The 26,978-nt window shown below is 42.8% G+C and overlaps 1 protein-coding gene across 1 annotated transcript in view; it reads right to left on the minus strand.

Annotated features, from left to right (window-relative positions):
* The window catches only part of NPSR1 (neuropeptide S receptor 1), a 791,066-nt gene that overhangs the window by 18,302 nt on the left and 745,786 nt on the right, over positions 1–26,978 (minus strand). Inside the window, exon 8 of the mRNA XM_063924892.1 lies at positions 25,666–25,846. Coding sequence (XP_063780962.1) covers positions 25,666–25,846 — 181 coding nt within the window. The remainder of the gene's footprint in view (positions 1–25,665; positions 25,847–26,978) is intronic.

A 26,978-nucleotide genomic window follows, 5' to 3' on the forward strand; every position in this document is an offset into this window, starting at 1 on the left:
ATATGGAAAGTGTGACTTTACTATTTATTAATAGCACTGTTCTCCCTAATGTGTATGAAATGTCATTATATTATTATATTCTGTAGAAATACAGTATGCTGTGAGTCACATTTTGTATTCACACTGTCATCACCACTTAATCATTAGGCGTAGGTATGCACACTATGTGGCCAGTACAGAGTACATTGCTCAGTAGAAGCATACAGAGAACGGAGGACATTTCATATGTCTATAGTGACATAAAATTCTGAGTAGTATACTGAATGAAGCAGCAAGGACAGGTGGAGGGGTTTCTATGGTAACTGCTTGACCTATGGGGTTGCTGAGGAAAGGTGATGGGAGGGGCTTAGCCCTTATGAGGGGAGGATTGATTAAGATCTCCCTCTTTTCCTCAGGAAAAATTGAACAGTGAAGTGCTCTGTGTTTGTGTTGTACTGAACTGTTTATAATTGTGAATTTGTTGTATTTGCGTCTCTATTTCCTTTTACTCTCTACTACTCTCTATTTTTTCTCGCCCTTTTTTTCTTTAATCGTTTCTTTTTTCTAACTATTTTTTCCTTTAACATGCCGAGGCCCAGTCATGCTGCGGGTCCCCCTATCCGTTTTATTGAAAGCGGTGGAAGGGGTACCGCAGAGTCTGTGTCAGGTGGGGGGCAGGATATTACAGTACAAGGAAGATGGTGGGGTGTAGTAAATGTGGGTAGTAATACTGCCGCTAGGGGTCTGAGAGAGCTGTGGCAGGCGGAGCTGCATCACACAGAGGCCGAGTGACCAGTTTATCTGTGTCACGCACTGTTGGTGTACTTAGTGGTGTGAGTGCTGTTGCTTCGGAAGTGCAAACCAAAGATACAATGTCTCAGAGCATTGGAGCCCTGGTGGAATCACGGAGTAGGGTGATATGGAGAGCGGAAGCATCGAGAGGGGTTACCTCGGATTGCATGTTCCGGAGGTGCACCGCGGTCGTCCCGTGGGCCTGCGGGGGACAGTGGGGGGCAGAGGTATTCGTTACAGAACCGGACTTTCCAGAGGTGAGCAATCTGGAAGGGGCACAAGTAAACAACTGGTGGTGCAAGGATTGGGAGCACCCAATAGAGGCAGTAACAAAGAGAGGGTCAGTTTATGGGGTGCCTATGGAATTACAGAGGGAGTTGGTCAGCGCGTGGGTACTCTAGGCCTTGCAAATGCTGGCATGTATCAGAGAATTGAGCCTGTTAACTTGAGTGTGAGGGGCAGAAGTGTGGCATTTGAGGTAACACAAAGCAGGCTCATGGTTCCTAGGCGGTCATATGCAGACACAGTGTGTTTAGGGTGCAAAGGTGCTGGATGGAATTTGTCTGAGGTGGCGTCCATATGCACTTCAGTGATATCACCACTTGTCCCTATTCCTACTACGGGTCATGCTGAGGGGAGAGTTGTGAGGGGGCAGAAGCCCTCCATGATAAATGAGTGTAGTGTAAGTGAACCAGCGGCTGTGGGTTCACGCGCTAGGGCACGCAGGGAAAGTGGGGGTAATGAGATACTTGATGAGTGTCTAGTGGATGTTTCCCCTTTCATTTCTCCTGCAGACTCTTTGATTGTCCCTGAGCTACAGGAGGATTCAGGAGAGTCGGCGGCTGTGGTGGAATCTGCTCTGGACGATGGCGGTAGGTTTTATGGTGAGTCTGATTTTGACCTTGAAGCGTGTCAGGAGGGTGCGGTAGCCAGCTAGGGCAACAAGTCAGTAGTTAAGGAGAAAAATGCAAGCAAAAAAGCTGCAGATAAGTGAAATCATAGGTGCAGGTGTAGGAAGGAGAGTGGTTCATCCACATCTTCCTCGGAGTCCCCAGATTCAGAGGATAGTGATTGTAGTGGTTGCAAGAGAAAACACAAAAGAAAGCGCAAACAAAGCAGTTCTAGTATGTCCTCCAAGGAGGGTCCTGAGGATTCTCTGCAATGTGCTAATATGGCCATTTTAAGAGGAGTACAGCCCAGAATTAGGGATCGCATACGAGAGGGAAGATATGTTAACATGTTTGCGTTAACTAGCAAAGCAAAGAAGATATTAGCTGTGTCCAGAAAGAAATCAGGTATAGGCGTATAAATCATATTCTAATTGGCATAAAGAGATGCTGGTATTTGCAGCCTGTTATTTAGAGATGAGACCTCAAGAGCATTTGAACGTAATCAAATATATGTATTTGTTACATGAATTAGCGAGATCAGGGCGTGGGACAGCTTGGAGGATTTATGATGAGGATTTTTGTTGGAAACAGCATGGCAGAGCTGTCATAGATTTTGGTAAAAAACATGTGGAGATTTTTGTAGACATTATAAACCACAGAAGAGTGGTTCTGAAGCGATTAGTGAGAAACGTGGTGGTAACAGTAGTAGATGAACGTCAGGGAAGAACAGTCAAGGTAGGTGCTAAGCTTTTAAAAATGGCCAATGTACCCTAGGGTCTAGGTGTCATTTTTGGCATGTTTGTATCCACTGTGGGGGGTCACATCCCATTAAAGACTGCTCACGGCCCTCAGGTGGTAGAGGAGGTTTTAACAGACAGCAGAACCGTGCTCCATTGGTTGCCAATGCTAAGTAGGGCCCCTACTCCAGTGAAATTGTATAAATTGTCTTATTGGTTAGCATATTACCCAAACAGGGAAGATGCTTATTTGTTAAGGTTGGGTTTTTTCAGAGGTTTCCCTTTGCCTATTAAGGGCCAAGTTTGTTCTGGTCTGGTTCATAAGTTGCGCTCGGTTGAACAGTTTCTGAAAATTTTTAAAGAAAAAGTTGATAAAGAGGTTGCTTTGGGAATAATGGTAGGGCCTTTTAGTTCTCCGCCAGTTCCAGATTGAATTTTGTCCCCAGTGAGTGTTGTTCCTAAGAAGACCCCTGGAAAGTTTAGATTAATTCAGCATTTATCATGTCCAAAGGGGTCTTCAGTTAATGATGCCATTCCAGAGTTATTGACCATGGTAGATTATCAATCTTTTGAAGATGCGTTGGAAAAGGTTAGGTCATTTGGTAGTGGAGCCTTGATGAGTAAAATGGGCTTTTCGTCTTTTGCCCATTGATCTGGAATTATTTTGCTATTTGGGTTTTCGCCTGGCAGATGGTTTCTATATAGATAGATGTCTTCCTATGGGTTGTTCTATATCTTGTTCGTATTTTGAAAAGTTTAGTAGTTTCTTGCAGTGGAGCATTTCAGAATATTCAGGTGAGTCTGGAATTGTTTATTATGTGGATGATTTTTTGTTCATGGGCCCCGCTGAGTCCGATATTTGTGGTAATATTTTATCGAATGCATTGTCATTGTTTACTGATTTTGGGGTTCCGGTAGTTGATGAAAAGATGGTGGGCCCTATATCGGTGTTGACCTTCTTGGGTATTGAAATTGATACGATTGAAGGCTGCTGTCGTTTGCCCATTGAAAAAGTAGTAAAGTTGAGGGAGGATATAATGGTGGCATTGGCTAATAGCACGGTGACGTTGAAACAGGCTCAATTATTGTTGGGGGTTGCTTAATTTTGCTTGTAGAGTTATCCCAATGGGTAAGGTCTTCAGTAGGAAGTTGGAAAGAGAGACAGCTGGTGTTAAGAGGCCAGGCCATTTTATACAATTATCTAGAGAAATTCATAGGGATTTACATATTTGGGAAGAGTTTTTGTCGGATTTTAATGGTGTTCGCATTTCGCAGTCTGAACCCAGATCCAATGTTTAGCTGCAGTTATTCACTGATGCGACTGGTTCTTTGGGTTTTGAAGCGTATCTGGAAGGCAGGTGGTGTGTGTCCCCCTGGCCGAAAGCATGGTTTGATGAAGCCTAATTGGGAATCTGTTGTTGTTAGAGTTATTCCCAATCATGGTTGCTTTGGAGCTATGGCACGAGGTATTGCCCAATGTTTCAGTAGTTTTTTGGTGCAATAATTTTGGGGTCGTTCAGGCAATTAACAGACAAAAAGCTTCTGGTCTATCTGTTTTCCATTTGTTGGGTCAGATTATCCTGCGTTGTCTACAATGGAATATTCATTTTTGCGCCAGGCATGATCCAGGCATTGAAAATGGTGTGGCAGATGCTCTATCATGTTTTGAGTGGCACAGGTTCAGGGTGCTAGCACTGGATGTGAATGTATCTGGTGACCCTTGCCGTCTTATGCCTGGCAGGTGATACGCCCGGATTGGAAGGCCTAGCGCTAAGGTCTTTGGCTCCTTCCACTCTTCAGGGGTACAGAACAGCAATGAGAGAGTGGAGGAGATATGTCCACATGTGTCAAGACTAAGGTAAGAGCGATTATAGCATGTTGCTGGAGTATGTTTGGAAATGTTTTAGCGAAGGCAAGTCAAGAGGATTTGTATCACTCTTACTGTCTGCTCTATCTTATTTCTTGAGACTTGAAGGCTGGCATGATTTCACTAAATCTTTCTTTTTAGCGAGAGTATTGAAAGGGGGAGCTCGAGCGATGCCCCCTGCACAGGACGCACAAAGACCAATAGCCATTTCAATGTTGCGGCGCATGGCAATCGTTTTGCAAGAGGTCTATGCTTCTGATTACGACACAATTTTATTTAGATTGTGTGTCGTGATGGCCTTCTTCAGGGCTTTTAGAGTTGGTGAATTTGTGGCAGCATCAAAACAGTGCTTCGTGAGCATGTGTCACTGGAAAAAGGATGCCTATGGTGCAAAATGCAAAATTCCAAAACTGCTCAATTAGGCTAAGGGTGTTGGGTGGTTTTGAGGTGTGTTGAGGATATTGAGAATTGCCCAGTGTCACTGCCAAAGGAATATTTGAGAACAAGGACTGACATGCCAGGCCCATGGTTGCAGCATAGGAATGGTATGCCAGTTACTCAATTCCAATTTAGATGGGTGATGGAATGCTGTATTTTCACAATGGGTTTACCAGTATCGAAATATGGTACCCATTTGTTCCGGATAGGTGCGCAACAACAGCGGCTGCTGAAGGCCATTCGAGCGGGCAAATTACAGCTCTTGGTAGGTGGAAGTCTGATGTATTTTGGAAATATATCAGGTTTTGACCTGGGGTACAAAATCAGACTTGAGGTTTCAGCCACTTGCCATATTCGGGGGTCTTGAGGAATTTTTTATCCTGTCAGGTGCTTTAAGCAATGGGGTTCACACCCACTTGACAGTTGTGTTTTTCTCCTCTAGTCAAGTCTGATTCTTCTTATTCCCCCCATCACCACCATCCTACCTTTCAAATATGTCATCTTAGAGTCCAAATTAAAAATAGTTTAATGATTAAAAATACCATTTTAGAAAGGTCATAATGGGGATAGTTGGAGTTTTTTGTCTTTGCTTTTAGGTTATTTCTTTCAATTCTTGTGGTATGAAGGAGGTGGGAATATTGTTTTTATATTTTCAGATTGGGGTTTGGATGAGTGTCCGATATGGATTGTGGGGCACTCGTATGTCTGTCACGGCAAAAGGTCTGGGATGAAGTGCCTACAGTCCCCTGAAGCGTAGCTAATCACATGTATCGGTGTGAGGGGCCTACGTTGGGAGCAAGTCATGCCCCTATTTTGGAAGCAGTTTCAGAGATGTCCATTGAGAGTGGTGTTTCACGCCGGAGGAAATTACTTGATCAAAAGGTCGGGTTTGGACCTCTGGAAAACCATGGTTAGGGACCTAGTTAGCCTACAAAACAGGTTACCCTTCCTAAGCGTGGGATGGTCTGACATCGTTCCACACTTAGTGTGGAGAGATGCGGAGAGACCGGCTGCCATAGGTTTGGTCTGGTTCCAGATCAGTTCTGTGGTGGGCCAGGCTTTGAGTGAGAATTGGGGGTTTGTGGTCCCGCATCCCTCCATTTCAGTTTCTACCCCTTAGGTCTACATGGTCGATGGTGTCCATTTAAATTTGAGGGGTATGCAAATTTTTCTGGAGGACCTGTTGTCCTCTATCTATACTGTAGTTGGGAATTTATTAGTCAGGTAGAAGGATTTTTTTATGAGAAGGAGTAAGCAGAGTGTTTTAAGGTTTGAGTGGCGGGGTTTCGTTGAAACTGTGGCAGGTTGGGACGGCCTGAAATTGTGGCTGTAGTTGAACAAGGGTTTATAGGTGCTCAGGAGATGATAAGGTGGTGGAGTTTGATACATAACGGGGCCGGAGTACCATCGGACCAGATGGGCTTCGGTCTCCGGTGGAGTGGGTAGACACCTGAGCACCTTTTGGTTTGGAGTTGGGGAATACCTCTAGTGGAGAGTTGGCCACGGCATCCCCGGTAAAGATTAATCAACACAAGGGGTAGCAAATGGCCCCATATTTCTCATGCTCAGCTTGAGTTGGGGATCTGACAACTGACAATTGACTGAGGGAGCAGCTTTCGGCAAAGGAAGGAAACAAGGTGGCTGAATATAGTTCTTACTCATGGATTAAGGAGTTGGCCTGAAGATGAAGAGGGGTAAGCAATGAGGGAAATGGCTGAGAACGGTACACTGGAGAAAGATGAATTCAGTTTTAATGAGACTTCAATAATACACCACAACTAGAAGATAAGTCCGAGTGAGTTCTGAAGAACAAAATGTTTGTGAATTGTAGACAGTGCTGAAGAATACTGAATGTAGAAGTGACTTGTGATTTGTAAACGATGCTGAAATACACTGAATGAAGAGATGATTTGTGATTTGTGAATGATGCTGAAGAACATCAAATGAGGAGATGACTTGTGATTTGTAAACGATGCTGAAATACACTGAATGAAGAGATTATTTGTGATTTGTGAACGATGCTGAAGAACATCAAATGAGGAGATGACTTGTGATTTGTAAACGATGCTGAAATACACTGGATGAAGATATGATTTGTGATTTGTAAATGATGCTGGAGAACACTGAATGGCGAGATGACTTGAAGAAAGATGTGGAAGAGAGGATCACTGTGAGCACTGACAGCAAACGGAGACCCTCTACCAGATAGAGGACCCAGCAGTTAAACCACAAGGGCAGGTGGACTGGAAACAAAGGACTGCAATAACAGAACTGACCCCCGGGTGGCCTCCACAGAACCCGGGTACCAGGGGTTAACCTGTGATCACAGAGCTTGAGCAACTTACAGCAGCAAAAAACTTGAAGCACTGGCACCATAGCTAAGCATCAACCCCTTTTTATAAGGGAAAACGGCACTGAATTGGCTAGATGCGAACTGGGAAACCTGATACCTATTTGCTTGGTCTCCCACATGGCAGCTCCCTGCACATAGGACACATGTGGAACCAGCACACAGCCACTACCTCTGGCCTCAGCCTCCCAGACACCGCATTCCAGCAACTGGACACTTGGAAACAGACACCTCCGGCTGCCATGCTCCGCTCCCCAGGACCCGGACCCCGGTCTACAGACGCCTGGCAGCTGCACCGAAGGACCTCACTTCCACAGCTCCTATCTGCTGCAGCCACACCAGCCAGCTAACAGGAAGGCCGCAGGGACCAGAACCGGAGGTAAGACTTTGAATGCTGACAATATTGACCCTTTTTAAGCGATGGAGGCAGGTCTGAAATTGGCCCTTGGTTGCTTCTTGTGGTTTGAAACTTAAAAGTTGTGTGGGTCACCCACATTGAAAAGGGTTAAAGTTTAGAATAAATAGGTACTTGATTTAAATAGGCCGGCCATCCTTGCCACCATTCCATTGTTTAATAATAAAGCTGACATTTTTATTTGGCAAAACTATTTCTGTTGTCGGTGTCAGTTATTTCTTTAGAGTATGTCTTAAGATTGCGTATGAATGAAGGATAGTCTACAATAGACATTTTAAGAGAACGGAAGACATTTCATATGTCTATAGTGACATAAAATCGGAGTATTATACTGAATGAAGCAGCAAGGACAGGTGGATGTATTTCTATGGTAACTGCTTGACCTATGGGATGGCTAAGGAATCAGGTGATGGGAAGGGCTTAGCCCTTATGAGGGAAGGATTGATAAAGTTCTCCCTCTTTTCCTCAGAAAAAAATTGACTCACCCACCCACCCTGGTGAGTTATTATTGGTGTTGGCTTAGTGAGTTGGAACGGCCTGAAATTGTGGCTGTAGTTGAAAAAGGGTTTATACTGTAGGTGTTCAGGAGATGAGAAGGTGGTGGATTTTGATACATTACGGGGCCGGAATACCATCAGACCAGATAGGCTTTGGTCTCCGGTGGAGTGGGTAGACACCTGAGCACCTTTTGGTTTGGAGTTAGGGAATACCTCGAGTGGAGAGTTGGCCACGGTATCCCCGGTAAAGATTAATCAACACCAGGGGTGGCAAATGGCCCCATATTGGGGGTCATTCTGAGTTGATTGCTAGCTGCATTTGTTCGCAGCGCAGCGATCAGGCTAAAAAACGGCAGTTCTGCGCATGCTGCGCAATGCGCACACACAAAGTACGGGCACAACAAATGATGCAGTTTTGCACAGGGTCTAGCGATGCATTTCTGTCGCACTGCTTTCCGCAGAGTGACTGACATGAAGTGGGCGTTTCTGGGTGGCAACTGACCATTTTCTGGGAGTGTGCAGAAAAACGCAGGTGTGGCTGGGCAAACGCTGGGTGGGTTTGTGACAACAAATCTGGAACTGAATAGTCTGAAGTGATCACAAGCGCTGAGTAGGTTTTGAGCTACTCTGAAACTACACAAAAATATTTGTAGCCGCTATGTGATACAACCGTTTGCACTTCGGCTAAGTTAAAATACACTCCCAGTGGGCGGCGGCATAACATTTGCATGGCTGCTAAAAACTGCTAGCGAGCGTTCAACTCGAAATGACCCCCATTGCCCCTTGTTATGCGATGGAGGCAGGGCTGAGATTGGGCCCTGGCCTCTTCTTATGGTTTGAAACTTATAAGTTTTTTGGGTCAGCCACAATGAAAAGGTTTAAAGTTTAGAATAAATAGGGACTTGATTTAAATAGGCCGGCCCTCCTTGCCACCATACCATTTGTTTAATAATAAAGCTGACATTTTTATTTGACAAAATTATTTCTGTTGTCGGTGTCAGTTATTTCTTTACAGTATGTCTTGAGTATACAGATTTATGAAGGATAGTCCACGATAGACATTTTAATGGGAAAACGTGCCTTTTGTTCCAAATCAGAGCTGTATCATCTTGAGATGCTCCATATCTCTGTCTGTAGCATATGCACCTGGTTTGCTACTAGTAAGCATCATCAGTGTGATCTTGTACCTGACCTATACTAGATAAATTAAATATACCTTAAAAAAGGTATTTTCGCTTATGTCCAGGTCATAGGACATATTTGCATACTAGGTTCTCACTATAGTGGTCATTCTGACCCGATCGCATGCTGCAGTTTATCACAGCAGTGTGATCGGGTCAGTACTGCGAAGGCCGTCGTTGCCTAGCGATCGCCTCTGCCTGATTGACAGGCAGAGGGGGTCACTGGGCGGGAGGGGGTTGGACAGCGGCATTAAGGCGCCATTTAGGGGGTGTGGTCCGGCCAACGAAGAGGTTCTCCCGGCCAGCCACAGAAGCTGCGCTGGCCAGGAGTTACTCCTCAAATTCAAAAGCATCGCTTTTGCATTTCTGCGGGGGGAGGGGGGGGCGGTACTGACATGTGGGGTGGACTAGCCCTGTGCTGGGCCTAATTCCTGTTTGCAGGCAATGCCGATGTTCATGCCGCTTAGCGATTATCACCAGACTGTGCATGCACCATGATTGCACTGCACATGTGTCAAGGCGCTTTTGTAATTCCGCTTGCAGTGAGGTTTTCATTGCAGTGTGATTGGCAAGTGGTAGCAGAAATGCAGACATGTCATGGCCATTTTCAGGGTATGTATCTGCTGTCAGCTGCAATCATGTATGTAGAGAAACATGGCACCAGCGTCGCTACTGCCATGGCCAGTCTGTGTGGCCATAGGGTTACACTAGCAGTCAATGTTCCTCGATATTGCGTATAAGCTGTGTATGTGTATGCTGTTCGATGGCACCGGTGGGAGTCTATCATCGTTTCTGGGAGGTAGGTTCACTTGCGATGATTATCAGTTCCTAAAAATTTGCAATCGCAAATGCATTTCTGTACAAAGAGGAATTAGGCCTTATACTCTGCCTTTGTGAGAATGCCCTGTCACACCTCAGTTGTGCCTCACTAGTTACAAGTATAGATGCGAGCACAATGCATATGATTCTCCTTCAAATCATTTTTGATAAGAGGATCGTTACTTGGAATTAATTAGTAAATTATTCAGGTCAATCACTCATTGTTTAAACACAGTGGCTGAGAAAATGACATATAACTAATACTGACATACTGTACCTAAAACTAGAGAGGAAAAAAATAATTAAACGGAGTGAGAGTGGATGGGTGCGCTCTTGCCATTGGCATATCTATAATGGATTCATTGAAAAAATAATTGAACATACTAGTGTACCTGTACCTAGAAATACCAATACTAATGTTAAGTATCATTGGACCTCTCATAGTATACTTGGCCAATGGTGACCAGGAAAATAGAATAAATCTTGTCTTGGGCAGTCATAACTTTGTCAGGAACAACAGACAAATTGTTATTAGACTGATAAAGAAGGTGCAGTAGTTCTACTTGACTTTGATTACTACAACCGTGACATTCAACTACAGCTCTCAGATTAGAATACATACACCAGCTGTGAGCTTTTGGAGGAGGAGTCAAGGTGATGTGAGCAGCTGGACAGAGCCAACACATGGTGAAGTAGGGACCCCGAACACGCAAGTATCATCATCATTACTGTATTGACTGTTTTGCATTGATTCACTATTACACATTGTATTATCAACTACTGTTCTGTTGTTGAATATTGTTTCTCTTCACAGCCAGGCTATAGTACCATAGGGTATTGCATAGTTTGTATTGTATTCTGAAGGTAACAGGGAGTTAGAGCTCTCAAACAAAATGGTTGAGGCCGTGATTGAGAATCTCACTCAGTGCATGTCCTGCAAGATGTATGCGCACCTGGAGTAACTGTCCCAATGTGAACACATCTGCACAAGGTGTGTACGAACGGCTGCCCTGGACGCCCAAGTAACTGATCTGGAGCAAACTGTTACAAGACTGAGGGATATTTACAATCTCGAGCAAAGCTTAGATCGAACAGTGGGGGAGTTGCAGGGGGTGACACTGGTAGCGGAGGACGAGGACAACCAGGTAGCCAGCTGTGTCACAGTTAGAAGGAAGAAGAAAAGGGGGAGAGTCAGGACATCTCTGCACTACCAGACCCCAATAAATTTGCCCAATCGGATGAAGATTCTGTGGATGGCAGTGAAGAAATGGCAGAGCTGGAGGAGACTGTTCCCTCTAGCAACCAGAGGAACGGTCCCTCCAGCACAGATGGGGTAAAAGAAAGCAAGGTACCTAGTCAGATTGTGGTGGTAGGGGCTTCTGTTATCAGGAAGACAGACAGGGCAATCTGCTACAGGGACTGCGATCGCTGTACAGTCTATTGTCTCCCAGGTGCTCGGGTATGACACATTGCGGACTGGGTAGAAAGATTGTTGGGAGGGGCCGGGAAAGACTCGGCGGTCTTGGTGCATGTTGGCACCAACGATAAAGTTAGTGGTAGGTGGAATGTCCTTAAGAAAGATTATAGGAAATTAGGCCAGAAACTAAAGGCAAGGACATCTAAGGTAATATTCGCAGAAATATTACCTGTGCCACGCACTAGCCCAGGGAGGTAGAGGGAGATTAGGCAGGTAAATGTGTGGCTTAGAGACTGGTGTAGGAAAGAGGGGTTTGTGTTCTTGGAACACTGGGTGGACTTCTCAGTCAGGCACCATCATTTTTGTCGTGATGGATTGCACCTGAATGAGGAGGGGGCAGCAGTGCAGGGAGGAAGGATGGTTAGAAGGTTGGAGATTTTCAACTAGGTGCCTGGGGGGAGGGTTTAGCTAGAAATTATGGGTCAAGCAGTGAGAATAGTAAGGATGGAGGTTGTGAACTGAATGTGGGTGGAGAAGGGGGGAGGGATAGAGCAGCCAGAAAGGGTTTTACCAAGGGTATTACCAAAACACGAATTAACAATGATTATGGATCACCAATAGTGCATATACTGTAGAAAATGATGTTACTAACACAAAAATAAACACTTATCTTAATTGTATGTATATAAATGCTAGAAGCCTTACAGGGAAAAATGGGAAAACTAGAAGACCTTGCAGCAAACAAACAGTATGATATTATAGATATTACTGAAACCTGGTGGGACGAAACTCATGATTGGACAGTTAATATGGAGGGTTACAGACTGTTCAGGAGAGACAGAATTAACAAATGTGGTGGATGGGTATGTCTTTATGTAAAGTCTTTTTTAAAACTTGACATAAAGGATGATATTCACGATGGGACTGTAAATACTGTGGAGACTTTATGTGTAGAAATTGCATACTGGGGAAAGGGAACTAAAAAGCTATTAACAGTGATATGCTACAAGCCACCTGATATTAATGTGTCTGATGAGGAATTGTTACTGAAGCAAATTGAAAAATCGGCAGGATTAGGAGACATAATAGTGTTGGGTGATTTTAACTATCCAGAGATTAATTGGACAAATGATTCATGTGATACTGCTAGGGGTAATATGTTTTTAAACACACTAAATGATCACTACTTACTTCAATTGATCAAGGAACCAACTAGGTACAATGCAATCTTAGACTTGGTACTAACAAACAATGGGGAATTGATATTTAATATTACAGTAGGGGAGCCCATGGGAAACAGCGACCACAATATGGTCACATTCAATATCAGTTTTTACAAACAGCCCTATATACAGTAGGCTCTACTAAAACTTTAAACTTTAGCAAACCCAACTTTGCCATGATGAGGGAAGCTGTAAGGGGCATTGACTGGGATAATTTTTTTCAAGGCAAGAATACCACAGAGAAATGGGATCTAATAAAAACATTGCTCACTAGTTATAATCGTAAATTAATTCCCATGGGCAGCAAACGCAGGAGTAATAATTCCACACCAATGTGGCTTAACAAAACGATTAAGGAACTGATGGCCAAAAAGAGGAGAACATTCAAAGAGTATAAATCAGAAGGGAAGGTGGAGTCATTCCAGTACTATAAGGATTGTAACAAAATATGCAAAAAAGAAATCAGAGTGTCTAAAATGGAAATGGATAAGATAATAGCAAAGGAAAGTAAATCAAACCCCAAAAAGTTTTTTAAATACATAAACATAAAAAGATTAAAGAAAGAGAATAAAGGCCCTTTAAAAGGCCAGCTGGGCATCCTAATCAAAGACAACGTTGATATAGTGGAAGAATTAAACACGTTTTTCTCATCAGTATTCACAAGAGAGGACCAGATGACGGGATTGACGTATAAGCTCAGCAATGAGAGTGTCCCACTGCTAAGTGCTTATTTAAATGAGGAAGCAGTCTGTGACCAATTAAAAAAAATTAAGATTAATAAGTCACCTGGTCCCGACGGAATTCACCCAAGGGTTCTCATGGAGCTACACTCTGAATTAGCCAGACCCCTATATTTGATTTTCATTGACTCACATCAGGCATGGTTCCCCAATACTGGTGTATAGTGGAAGTAGTGCAAATATTTAAAAAGCGAAGTAAATCTGAACCAGGTAATTACAGACCAGTAAGACATCTATAGTGGGGAAAGTATTGGAAGGTATTTTAAGGGATAGAAGAATATAGGAGTTCATTGAAAATAATAAGGTTATTAATAGGAACCAACATGGATTTGTGAAGGATAGATCATGTCAAACTAACTTAATAGGCTTTTATGAAACAGTACAAACCTAGATCAGGGTAAAGAGGTGGATGTAATCATTTTAGACTCTGCTAAAGCTTTTGATACAGTATCTCACATGAGACTATTCTACAAGTTAAGAGAACTTGGGTTAGGGAACACATTATGCACTTGGGTGAGTAATTGGTTGTATAAAAGGGAGCAGCGAGTGGTGGTAAATGGAACTTTTTCGAAATTGACTGAGGTACTCTGGTCTGTACTTGGACCACTATTGTTCAACATTTTCATAAATGATCTAGTAGCAGGTCTAGAGAGCATAGTGTAAATTTTTACAAATGATACCAAATTGTGTAAGGTTATAAATTCGGTGGAGGATGCTGAGTCTCTTCAGAACTACTATTTCTTTAAACTGGAAGCATGGGCTCCAAAATGGAGAAGGTTCAATACAGAAAAATGTAACGTAATGCACTTCGGTAGCAAGAATAAGAACACTACCTACATACTAAATGGGGAGAAACTAGGGGATTCTGTACTGGAAAAAGATTTAGGTGTTCACATAGATAACAAAATTAACAGTAGTACCCAAAGTAGGAATGCAGAAAAAAAGACAAACAAGGTATTAGCATGCATTAAGTGGGGAATTAATGCAAGGGATGTGAGTGTTATACTCCCACTATATAACTCACTAGTGATGCCACATCTTGAATACTGTGTACACTTATTGCCACCATACTACAAAAAGTTCAGTTAGCGACCAAATTGATAAAGTGGATGGAGACTCTAAAATACGAGGAAAGGCTTGCTAGGGTAGGCATGTTTACAGTGGGGAAAAAGGAGATTAAGAGGGGACATGATTAACATTTACAAATATATATGGGGTCAATACACATAGCTAGCAGGGGGATTTGTTTTTTGGTAAGATCATCAAAAAGGACACATTGACACCTGCTTAGGTTGGAGGAGAGGAGATTTCGCACAAAGAGATGGAAAGGTTTTTTTACAGTAAGGACAATATGTATATGGAATTCCCTGCCTGAGAGAGTAGTGATGGTGTACTCATCACTACTTTTAAAAATGGGCTTGATAAATTCCTAATGGATAAGGATATACAGGGTTATGGTCGGTAAATCATGTACAATAGTAATAAAAAAAAATTGAGTATTTTAGTTTATGGCTAAACACTCACCACAGTTAAAATTAATCTTAAAAATAGTTCAGTGTAGGAGACAACTAACAGGTTGAACTCGATGGACAAATTGTCTTTTTTTAACCTCATTAACTATGTTACTATGTTACTATATATGAAACATTCAAACAATCCAATGTTTGAGATTCAATCTAATGTGGATTTGATGCTTGGTAACGTGATTACTCTCCATTGGACAGATGACTCCCTATGCAAATTATTGATGGTAGACTTCTATATTTTTCTGGTTCTGTATCCTCTGCCAGAAATACACAAGTAACTTGAAAATCCCTTGGGTCACAGAATTGTGTCATCTAGGAGGTCAATGCTTTAAATTCTCTTGCAGGCTGTGGGTAGATACATTCAACCTTCTTTACAAATAAGGAACATCAGTGAGCACCTGGAGCATGCTGACTATGGGGGTCATTCCGACCCGATCGCTCACTGCAGTTTGTCGCAGCGCAGCAATCGGGTCGGAACTGCACATGCACCAGCGCCACAGTGCGCCAGCACATGGCAGCCATCGTTGCCTAGTGATCGCCTTTGAGACAGAGGCGGTTGCTGGGCGGGAGGGGGCTGGATGGCGGCGTTAAGCCGCCGTTTAGGGGGAGCGGCCCGGCCAATGCAGACGTGGCTGGAACGTTGGGGGGGCGGGCCGTGGCAGCTGCGTGACATCTCACGCAGCCACTGCAGCCAGTGGCAGCAACAATTAACTCCTGGCCAGCCGCAGGAGCTGCACTGGCTGGGAGTTACTCCACAAATACAAAGGCATCGCTACTGTGCGATGCTTTTGTATTTGTGAGGGGGGGGGGGGGCTGGACTGACATGCAGGGCAGACTAGCCCTGTGCTGGGCATCCCCCCCGCATGTCAGGGAAGATGATCATAGCTGTGCTAAATTTAGCACAGCTACGATCAACTCGGAATGACCCCCTATGTAACTGTCCTTAACGCATTTCTCTCCCTTTAGGAGCTTTACATCCTGTTGTCTCTGCATCAATAGGATTTAAACCAGCAGATTCACATATATAAAATTGTTTGTTGGGACATAAGTACAACCATCTGGATCCACTTACCTGAGGAGTTTAGATCAAATTGGAGTCAGACATTCTGGTAAAATAACTCCTACTCAGGCTACAGCACAGTTATATGATGTCCATAATAAGACATTTACAGTAATGATTGTTAATAAAATTGTCTGTGGACTTTAAACAAGGTTTTATTTACTTCCATATACTGCTACATTGAGACCATTTTATTGTTTTTATGCGTATTGACCATTGATACAACTTTTATTTATGTATTTTTTAATCTTTGTTTACCTTGCAATCGAGTGCTTCCATTTTCTATATACTATAAATGCATACATTAAAAATAGATATTCTTTTGTAAATATACGTGTTTGCTTTGAGTCTTTTTTCAGCCATACCAAATATGTTTTCATGAACATAGCAAACATAATATTTTGTTATATTTAGTATTTTTGTTCACCCATTGTTATGGGACAAATATTTCCGAAGGTGTGTGACCACAAGCATACTTAATGTGTGGCTACAGCTGTTAGTGAATTTAACCAGCTACCTATAAAGATATTTATTTAATATTGCTTAATACCATATTAGCACCTGAATAATCTATAGAATTACTTTATTTTATGCCCATGTGGGCTAATGTATGCACATCAGCAAAATAGAAAAAAGCTAATTCGAAATAATAGCCAACCATAGGTCATCTATAAGGTAAGCCTTAGCATTGGGTCACACTGGCAAACCCATAACACACTTCTTTCAGGAAAAACACCAGATTTCTACACTGATTTGGCGGATAGCCACAGGTACTGCTTACATTATATTAAATCCTTTTAATTGCCCAAGCAGTTTGATACATGCATATGGGTCCCTAATTCTGGCTTTCAAAAATTTCCCCAAACTGGAGAACAATTAAGCCTCGGCCAGCACATCAGCATGGGCAACCAGAAAGTAACATTACTGCCAATGAAAGTTTCACTTTCATTACACATGTGAACTACTAGATAGGATCTCAAGGGGAAGAGAGGTAAGTGTCAGTCTCTGCAGTTTGCTATGTTTAAAGTTGATGGATGATGGATGTCTTGATAAAGTTGATTGCATATTGATATACACAAAACCTATAGCTGTGCTGATGCAAGTACCAGGATACCCTAATGAGCTGGTGGGACTTGCCAATGAGAGACCATTCTTTAATGCAGTCTTCTCTCACTGCATAAAGCCCCTTGAGTACCTGAGTGCTACTGGTGGACGTCTCCCTGGATGAGCATGGAGTCTCGGGGATGCTGCTCTCTCACTTCCTCAGGTGATACCAGGTTTCTTCCTAAAAAGCAGCAGCGCAGGGCGACTAGCATAGCACTGCCTTACATGCAGCTCTAGGATCAATTTGTGCTGTATGAGACTAGCTCAGCTCCTTGTTTTGTCTGTAAATCACTGGCAGGAAGGGACGAGAGGGGAGGGACACTGCTGCCTGTCTGCAGAGCTAAAACAGCCAGGCATTTTATACATTAAAAGAAGCATATCAGGGTAAAAGTACGAGTGCAACAGCTGTCTATATAATCCACTTCTGCTGATATTACTAATACCCTTTTACATCTCTAATGCCGGATCCCACCCGGGAATTAGAAACGGGTCCTTCCCGGGTGGGATCCGGCATTGGAGACTCTCCTACCGCTTCTACTGGCTTCCAGACCTGGCATATTGCCAGGTCAGTTGCCATAGCAGCAGGAGGTGAAGCTGGCGGCGGGAGCGGTGCTGGGAGATGAGCCACCTCTCCTTATCTTGTAAACGGGTCCCGGATCGTCTCGACCCTGGAATCCGTTTACAGAGCCAATGACCCGGTATTCAACCCGGTAATAACACTGCTTATAACCCGAGTTAAATTATTGGGTCAGGCGACCCGGGAAATCCGACATGGCACTTTCACACCGCACACTGACCTGTGTCGACCCGGCAATATGCTGGGTCGACACTGGGTTATTTGAGTGGTGTGAAAGTGGTATTAGTACCATAAGGACCTTAACTCTTGTACTGGTGACCTCAGTAGTGCCCCTCAGGAGCTGGCACCCCTAGGCAACTGCCTAAAGCTGTCTAATGGTAGATTCCTGATTGTAATGTTCAGATATGTTACAATATCATATAACAATTTACACGATATTTAGCATGGTTTACTGCACTATACAGCATCTATTAAGAAATACTTGCATGTCTTGCAGTGCAAGATTGTTACAGTTACATGTTGATGATTAATATTTAAAAAAATGATAATAAAATATCAACATCTACACAATTGATCAGCTGTACATACAGTTTCAACAGTTATGCATTTAAACACACTGCAGCTGAAAGTACACTTGTTTTAAATCAGCATAGAATACTTAAGGGATGACATTTACCTGTCGTATTATTTTTAAAATTAAAAAGATTAAAAACAATGAATGTCCCCCAAGGTCAATTATTAATATTCACCTTGAAAAGCAGAAATGTCTGTTGCTGAATATGCAGTATGTCATTGGGTTGTCAGCGCTGTTTAAAACTATTAGATTCTGAATAATGACTGAATATATAACGAGCAGAAAGAGTTTATTTAAACTGTACATGGTGTTGCATAATTGGTATTCGACATATATTTTATAGATACATTTTTCAATAAAACTGAAAAAAGAGTAGGCTATATTGTTCAATCATTGTAAAATGTACATATATTACAGGCTATGCTATCTGAAAAAAATATATACTGTACAGTGGGGGTAATTCTGAGTTGATCGCAGCTTCAAGTTTGTTCGCAATTGGGCAAAACCATGGGGGTCATTCCGAGTTGTTAGCTCGTTATTTTTTTCTCGCAACGGAGCGATTAGCCGCTAATGCGCATGCGCAATGTCCGCAGTGCGACTGCGCCAAGTAAATTTGCTATGCAGTTAGGAATTCTACTCACGGCATTACAAGGTTTTTTCTTCGTTCTGGTGATCGTAATGTGATTGACAGGAAGTGGGTGTTTCTGGGCGGAAACAGGCCGTTTTATGGGTGTGTGCGAAAAAACGCTACCGTTTCTGGGAAAAACGCGGGAGTGGCTGGAGAAACGGGGAAGTGTCTGGGCGAACGCTGGGTGTGTTTGTGACGTCAAACCAGGAACGACAAGCACTGAACTGATCGCAGATGCCGAGTAAGTCTGGAGCTACTCAGAAACTGCTAAGAAGTGTCTATTCGCAATTTTGCTAATCTTTCGTTCGCAATTTTAATAAGCTAAGATTCACTCCCAGTAGCGTGTGCAAAGCTGCTAAAAGCAGATTGCGAGCGAACAACTCGGAATGAGGGCCCATGTGCACTGCAGGGGAGGCAGATATAACATGTGCAGAGAGAGTTAGATTTGGGTGGGGTGTGTTCAATCTGCAATCTAATTTGCAGTGTAAAAATAAAGCAGCCAGTATTTACCCTGCATAGAAACAAAATAACCCACCCAAATCTAACTCTCTGTACAAATGATATTTCTCCCCCCCCCCCCTGCAGTGCACATGGTTTTGCCCAACTGCTAAAAACTTTCCTGCTGCGATCAACTTGGGATTACCCCCAGTATGTATTAACTAAGGAGAAAGAGATGTACTGTATGGTGCTACTTGACACCTCTAATATAACTCTGTGTGTTTAAAAATACACTTTTAATTTAGATTAGGCATACAGTACATTACAAAATATGATATTACTCCCCCATTATCAAAATACAATTCTTTAACTTTCAAAAACGACAATGCTTTAGTTATCAATCACATAAATAGATTTGTATTTGTTAACTAAATTTGTTAGAACATTATTGTAGCAAAATGTTTAAAACTAATAAAGAGATGTGTGTGAAAAAAACTATTAATTTGGTAAATTAAGACTGGGAAGGCTGGGCACAGGCCTTAGGGGGTCATTCTGACATGATGACACTCTAGCTATTTTTTGCAGCGCTGCGATCAGGTCAAAACTCGGCAAATCTGTGCATACGTATGCACCGCAATGCGCAGGCACATTGTACGAGTACAAAGCGTACCGTTGCTGAGCGATGGATTTTACGAAGAATCCATTCGCACAGCCAATCGTAAGGAGATTGACAGGAAGTAGGCATTTATGGGTGTCAACTGACCGTTTTCTGGGAGTTTTTGGAAAAATGCAGGCGTGTCCAAGAGTTTTCAGGGTGGGTGTCTGACGTCAATTCCGGGACCTGAAAGGCTGAAGATATCGCAGCGGCTGAGTAAGTTCAGACCTACTCAGAAACTGCACAAACTGTTTTTGTACTGCTCGGCTGCACAAGCATTCGCACACTAGTAAAGCAAAAATACACTCCCCCATAGGCGGCGACTATCTGATCGCAGCGCTGCAAAAAATAGCTAGCGACGATCAACTCGGAATGACCCCCTTAATCTCTTCTTATGTTAGTAAGTGCAGTATGTGCAGTTCGTGCGCATAGTCCCGGTGTTTCAAATGCCTGATTCTGTGTTCTCTTTCAGTATTATAATTGCAACAATTGCTTGCAACATACAGTAGGGGCAGATGCGTACAATTTACAGTGTGTGCAATGCTCCTGATTTAATGCCCAGAGTTTATCAATTATTCTGCATTATCCCTCACTGTAATTCCTTGTGTAACATACGTCAACCCATAGATTCTGTGTTATGTGCTGGAATCTATGGGTATACATCCCAGAGGTTACACTTAATGCAGTTTTCCCTTACAGTTTTCCCATTAGTGCAAGTAAAAAATACTGTATGCATTAGCAGTACCCTCAAGGTTGAATTGCTCAGAGCTAATTGAATATGCCCCATAGACAAATGTCAGTTTCCATTATTCCTAACGTTTTCAGACTTGTTAGACTCACAGTGATATTTGAAAGTATGCTGGTAGATATGTGTAGTGCGAAGGAAGATCATATTAGTACATAGAGGGGGTAATTCAGAGTTGATCACAGCAGCAAATTTGTTAGCAGTTGGGCAAAACCATGTGCACTGCAGGGGGGGGGCAGATATAACATTTGCAGAGAGAGTTAGATTTGGGTGGGTTATTTTGTTTCTGTGCAGGGTAAATACTGGCTGCTTTATTTTTACACTGCAATTTAGGTTTCAGTTTGAACACACCCCACCCAAATCTAACTCTCTCTGAGCATGTTATATCTGCCCCCTCCCCCCCTGCAGTGCACATGGGCCCTCATTCCGAGTCGTTCGCTCGGTAATTTTCTTCGCATCGCAGCGTTTTTCTGCTTAGTACGCATGCGCAATGTTCGCACTGCGACTGCGCCAAGTAATTTTGCTATGAAGATAGTTTTTTTACTCACGGCTTTTTCTTCGCTCCGGCGAACGTAATGTGATTGACAGGAAATGGGTGTTACTGGGCGGAAACACGGGCGTGTGGATGAAAACGCTACCGTTTCCGGAAAAAACGCAGGAGTGGCTGGAGAAACGGAGGAGTGTCTGGGCGAACGCTGGGTGTGTTTGTGACGTCAAACCAGGATCGACAAGCACTGAACTGATCGCAGATGCCGAGTAAGTCTGAAGCTACTCTGAAACTGCTAAGTAGTTTGTAATCGCAATATTGCGAATACATCGTTCGCAATTTTAAGAAGCTAAGATTCACTCCCAGTAGGCGGCGGCTTAGCGTGTGTAACTCTGCTAAAATCGCCTTGCGAGCGAACAACTCGGAATGAGGGCCCTGGTTTTGCCCAACTGCTAACAAATTTGCTGCTACGATAAACTCTGAATTAGGCCCTTATTGTCATGTAAGTGAGTACCCTTGTGGGTGATCCCACTTTTTATTTAATGAGAGCAAGGCCTCAATAAAAAATTGTGTTACTAGGTAATTTGTTCTGAAAATAATAGAAAGAACGTAATCCCCAAGTGGCTTTTGCTATTGGTCCTTTATAAAGGCAACAGATGCTTTAGTTTGGGTTTGATATTGATTGCTCAGCGCACAGGATCCCGTTGGTCAGAATGCCAATAGCAGTATCCCGATGTCCAAAATCCCGATGGATAATCCTGCAGCCTAACCCTAACCTTCCCCTCCCGCAGCCTGCCTAAGCTAACCCCCCCCCCTCCCCCAGTTTAACACTAATCATTCCCCTAATACCCAATCCTAGATCTGAACTTAACGTCAGGATCCATTGCCATTCTGACCATTGGGATCCCGAGCGCCAGGATATTAACCATATTACCTTGGTTTCCTTATACTTTTTGTCTTATTTATTTGGTCTATTAAACATGTCAATACTGTAGGTCCTCCTTAAGGCTATTGTATCATGTTATTTGAATCAAAGTTTATTCTGTGCTCTATACAGTATACTGTAGTTACCCAATTTATTTCTCTTCAGATATAATTCAGATAGAAATAGACAGTTATATGATCCAGAGCCGGCCATAGGCATAGGCAAACTAGGCAATTGCCTAGGACATTTGATATGCCTAGGGGCATCAGCAGCTTCTGCTGATTAAAATGATATGCGGCATGCATATGTTCTGTGTGTAGCATTTCATATGCAGATACAGCCACAGTCTCACACAGTATATAGGCATGCTGCATATCATTTTAATCAGCAGAAGCTGCTTGTGCATCCTAGCCACATAGCAATACTACAAATAAGGTGCATTTTCATAAAAATAGGTGCCCGACATTAGCATTGAGGCAAGATTTATGAGGACAAATCTGTATCCAAGCAGAGGTCACAGTGTTAGTGGCAGTGTGAGTGCTGTGTGCATGTGAGTGGGTTGGTTGTGCAGTAGTGTTCAGAATATGTGTAAGGAGCATTATGTGTGTCATGTAAAAACGCATTAATAATGTGCAACATATGTGTAAAGGGACACTATGTGTGTTATTATGTGTATAAGGGCATTAATAATGTGCGGCATATGTGTAGGGGGCACTATGTGTGTCATTATGGGTATAAGGGCATTAATAATGTGCGGCATATGTGTAAGGGACATTATGTGTAAAAGGGCATTAATAAATGTTGTCATAATGTGTAAGGCACATTATGTTTATAAGGACATAAATAATGTGTCTCATATGTGTAAGGGGCATTACTGTGTGTAATTATGTGTATAAAGGCATTACTAATGTGTGGCATTATGTGTATAAGGTGCTCTACTATGTGGCGTTGCGTATAGAAAGGGCACTACTGTTTCGTCTAATGTGAATAAAGAGCAATAGGGTGTGGTGTAATGTGAATAAGGAGCAATTCAGTGTGATGTAATGTGAATAAGGATCTCTACTGTGAGGAGTAACGTTTAAAAGGTAAAGTGATACTACTGTGGGATGTAATATGAATTATGGACACTATCGCGTGATCAAATGTGAATAAAATTGCAGTACTGTGTGGTGTAATTGGAATTGGGGTTACTATTGTGTGGCCATGACCCTTGCCAGCAAAAACATACCCCTATTTGGGATGTGTGCCAAATGTGCGAACTGTTCTTATTTAAAATATAGGGGGTACAAACACCAAAATAAGGACTGCTATGGGTGAGAGGTGATGGTGCTGGGAAAGAGGTGCAAGGTCAGAGGCGGAACCAGTGGTGGTGCTAGGGGGCACCAGCCAAAATCTTGCCTAGGGCATCATATTGGTTAGGGCCGGCTCTGATATGATTTATACATGAGATATAATTATATTGAACATAATGCCGGATTACAAGTGCTAATATGGTTATAGTGTGCTAATTTTAAAGATATAATAATAATAATATTATTAATTTTAAGTTATTATTAATTATATTTGGTTTGAATATCTTGCTCTTGTCTAATGCCCTTGCAGTGGATCCACTTTGTAGTCTGTCTATACTCACAATATAAACGTAAGTTTCTTAATAAGAAACACCCATTTCCATAGTAGCTGGAACTTGCTACATTTAAATATTTTTGGTGTAAGAAGCACAACAGATATAGTTTGAGGGGAACAGACTGTGGGCCCGATTCAGAGATGTATACATCTTCAGCTGTAAAAATGTCGCAGCCTCTTGGATTTGTATTGAGAACCCCACTGGAAGCATCTCAGATCCACCACTTGGATACAATGACAAAGAAATCTGATGCACATTGGTTCATAATCAACCTTCTGACTGGGTTCAGTATGATATCCCGGCTTTCGGGATGCCGGCAATCACATGACCTACCCCGGCATTATGAAACTGAGAATCCCGACCTAGGGGGTCATTCCGAGTTGTTCGCTCGCAAGCTGCTTTTAGCAGCTTTGCACACGCTAAGCCGCCGCCTACTGGGAGTGAATCTTAGCTTATCAAAATTGCGAACGAAAGATTCGCAATATTGCGAAAAGACTTCTCTGTGCAGTTTCTGAGTAGCTCGAGACTTACTCTTCCAATGCGATCAGTTCAGTGCTTGTCGTTCCTGGTTTGACGTCACAAACACACCCAGCGTTCGCCCAGACACTCCTCCGTTTCTCCAGCCACTCCCGCGTTTTTCCCAGAAACGGTTGCGTTTTTTCACACACTCCCATAAAACGGCCAGTTTCCGCCCAGAAACACCCACTTCCTGTCAATCACATTACGATCACCAGAACGAAGAAAAAACCTTGTAATGCCGTGAGTAAAATTCCTAACTGCATAGCAAATTTACTTGGCGCAGTCGCACTGCGGACATTGCGCATGCGCATTAGCGACTAATCGCTCCGTTGCGAGAAAAAAATAACGAGCGAACAACTCGGAAAGACCCCCCTAGTGAGGTGATGGCTAGGGCTAAATCTTGGGGGGTGGCGGCTACAGCTAACTACCCCCCTAATGCCTAACTCTACCCTCCACTTTGTGCCTAACCCTTACCCTACCAGTGACGTGCGGTGGGGTGAGGCAGACCTTTCATGTTATACTAATGTATAAGCCATACTTTTTACTTTTAAAAGTATACGAAACATACAAAGAATATCTCAGAATTATCTTTTTTGTATTATTGTTATCATTTTTATAGTCAAAACTCTGAAGTAAAAAGTCTATGACAGGCGAAGCAGTGCCTCCCCTGCCTATCTTTTCTGCACATCTTTGATCAAAACTGACCACATTTCCAGCAGTATATACTGGTGCACCTGTGTATAATGCCCACATGATCCCCTTGGCTCATATTCTGTATTGCATGTAAATCTGGCTCTGGTACTAGCCCGTGCCTCCTGAGCCGTTTGCCTCACTGCATGTCCCTGAACCCTACTCCCCCCCCCCCCCCCCTGGCCCTTAACCTAGCACCCACCCTGATACTTACCTTTAGGATGGCGGCTGTCGGTGTCCCAGTGCCAATCTCCGGTGTTGGGATTACGGCGCTGGTCACATAACCACCGAGGTGCTCAACACATTTTTTCTGACTCACCCTATGGTTGCATAGCATGGCTGTCAGAAATAAGATGCCAGAGCCATTGTAACTGCATATGTGATTGCAGTGCGAGCTGTGACACGTCCCTGAAAGAGTCACAAACATGCCTGCATTTGAGTCGCACTCCACCATTACCTCCTGTAAATTCCTCTTGCCTGTCGCTTGTTTAGCAAACATATCCTCACTGCGACCGCCGCCTCATGACAAAAATGATGCATGCATGAGGCAACTTATACACAGTAGCAAACAATCAGTCAATGCGTCCAACTTTGAATCAGGCTCTGTGCAACACACATGTATACTCACTGTACTGTACCTAACTGTACTTGCATTTTAAATTAAAATGGAATACTCAAGTGCTGACATATAACTGTTCTATTATTATGAAAATGAAAAAGATAAAAGAGAAACACACAAGTTCACCAAGTTTAATTATTATTCACCTTGACAGGCGGCAGTGTTTGTTGCTGAATACGCAGTATATTATTGGGTTGACAGCGCTGTTTAAAACTGGTAGATTCTGAATAATCACAGATGCATATATGCGCTCTTTGGTCTGTGGAAGCAGTTCAAAGTTGTCCAGAATGTCAAAAAGAAAGTATGGACTCCAACATAATATGAACGCTGTGGAATCAAACACATTGTAACAGTTAAATCACATTAAAATGTCATAAGTGATTTTGTACCGAAGCAGTGAAGAATCATAAAACGTTAGATATTAATCTAGGGTTGAAATCATTAAACTTACATAAAACATATAACAAAATGCAAAGTTCAGCTTAGCAGTGCTGCAGTGTGTGGGCCTGATTCATGTTTGTAAGTAAAGCAAAAAAGCAACCAACTGGGCAAGACAATGTTGCACTGCAGGATGGGCAGATGTAACATGTGCAGAGAGATTTGGGTGGTTATATTTTTTTTGTGCAGGGTAAATACTGGCTGCTTTTGCATGTAGTCCTCAAATACTGGACAACATTTTTTACACTGCAATTTAGATTTCAGTTTGAACACACCCCACCCAAATCTAAATGTATCTATGCATGTTACATCTACCCCACATGCAGTGCAACATGGTTTTGCCCAGTTGCTTGCTTTTTTGCTTTACTTACAAATATGAATCAGTCCCTATGACCCAATATTGAAAGAGAGTAGTGCTGAGCAGGTGGAGCTCTGGCATATACCCTCTAGTTCACAGGATTGCTACACTACAATCTGGAAGTGACATAGCATCACTCACCCAGCAATAGTATCCAAGCTCTTTACATTTCAGAAATGTATCATGTCATATGGCAACAAAGGACGAACATTATGAAGCAAAAGTAAACAAGCCCCGATATGCACAGCATGTCAGTTAGTGGAATCTGATTTAACGCATACTGTAGGGCCTGTTTCTGAGTCATACGCAAAAGTGCAGACAGCAGCTTCTGATGGTGAGTATATACAAATGCTTCTAGAAACTCATACCCTTGCATACATCCATGCAGCCAAATGTGCAAGTACTGAGACACCCGTACATTCAGTAATACTGGTTGGTGCATTCTATACATGCCACCATCCACTGTACCATCAAAACTTATACCAGCACTATGGCAGGTGCAATTTCTCCTTCTGACCATAGCGTCAGTGAAAGCAGCTGCTTTCCCTGGCATGAATATGACACTCCCACAATACACCCAAAGAACAGACCATTTTTAAATGCCATTTGTGATACCATTAGGTACATAGGGGGTCATTCCGAGTTGATCGTAGCTGTGCTAAA

Source organism: Pseudophryne corroboree, chromosome 5 (genome assembly GCF_028390025.1).
Source record: "Pseudophryne corroboree isolate aPseCor3 chromosome 5, aPseCor3.hap2, whole genome shotgun sequence".
NCBI classification, from domain to species: Eukaryota; Metazoa; Chordata; class Amphibia; order Anura; family Myobatrachidae; genus Pseudophryne; species Pseudophryne corroboree.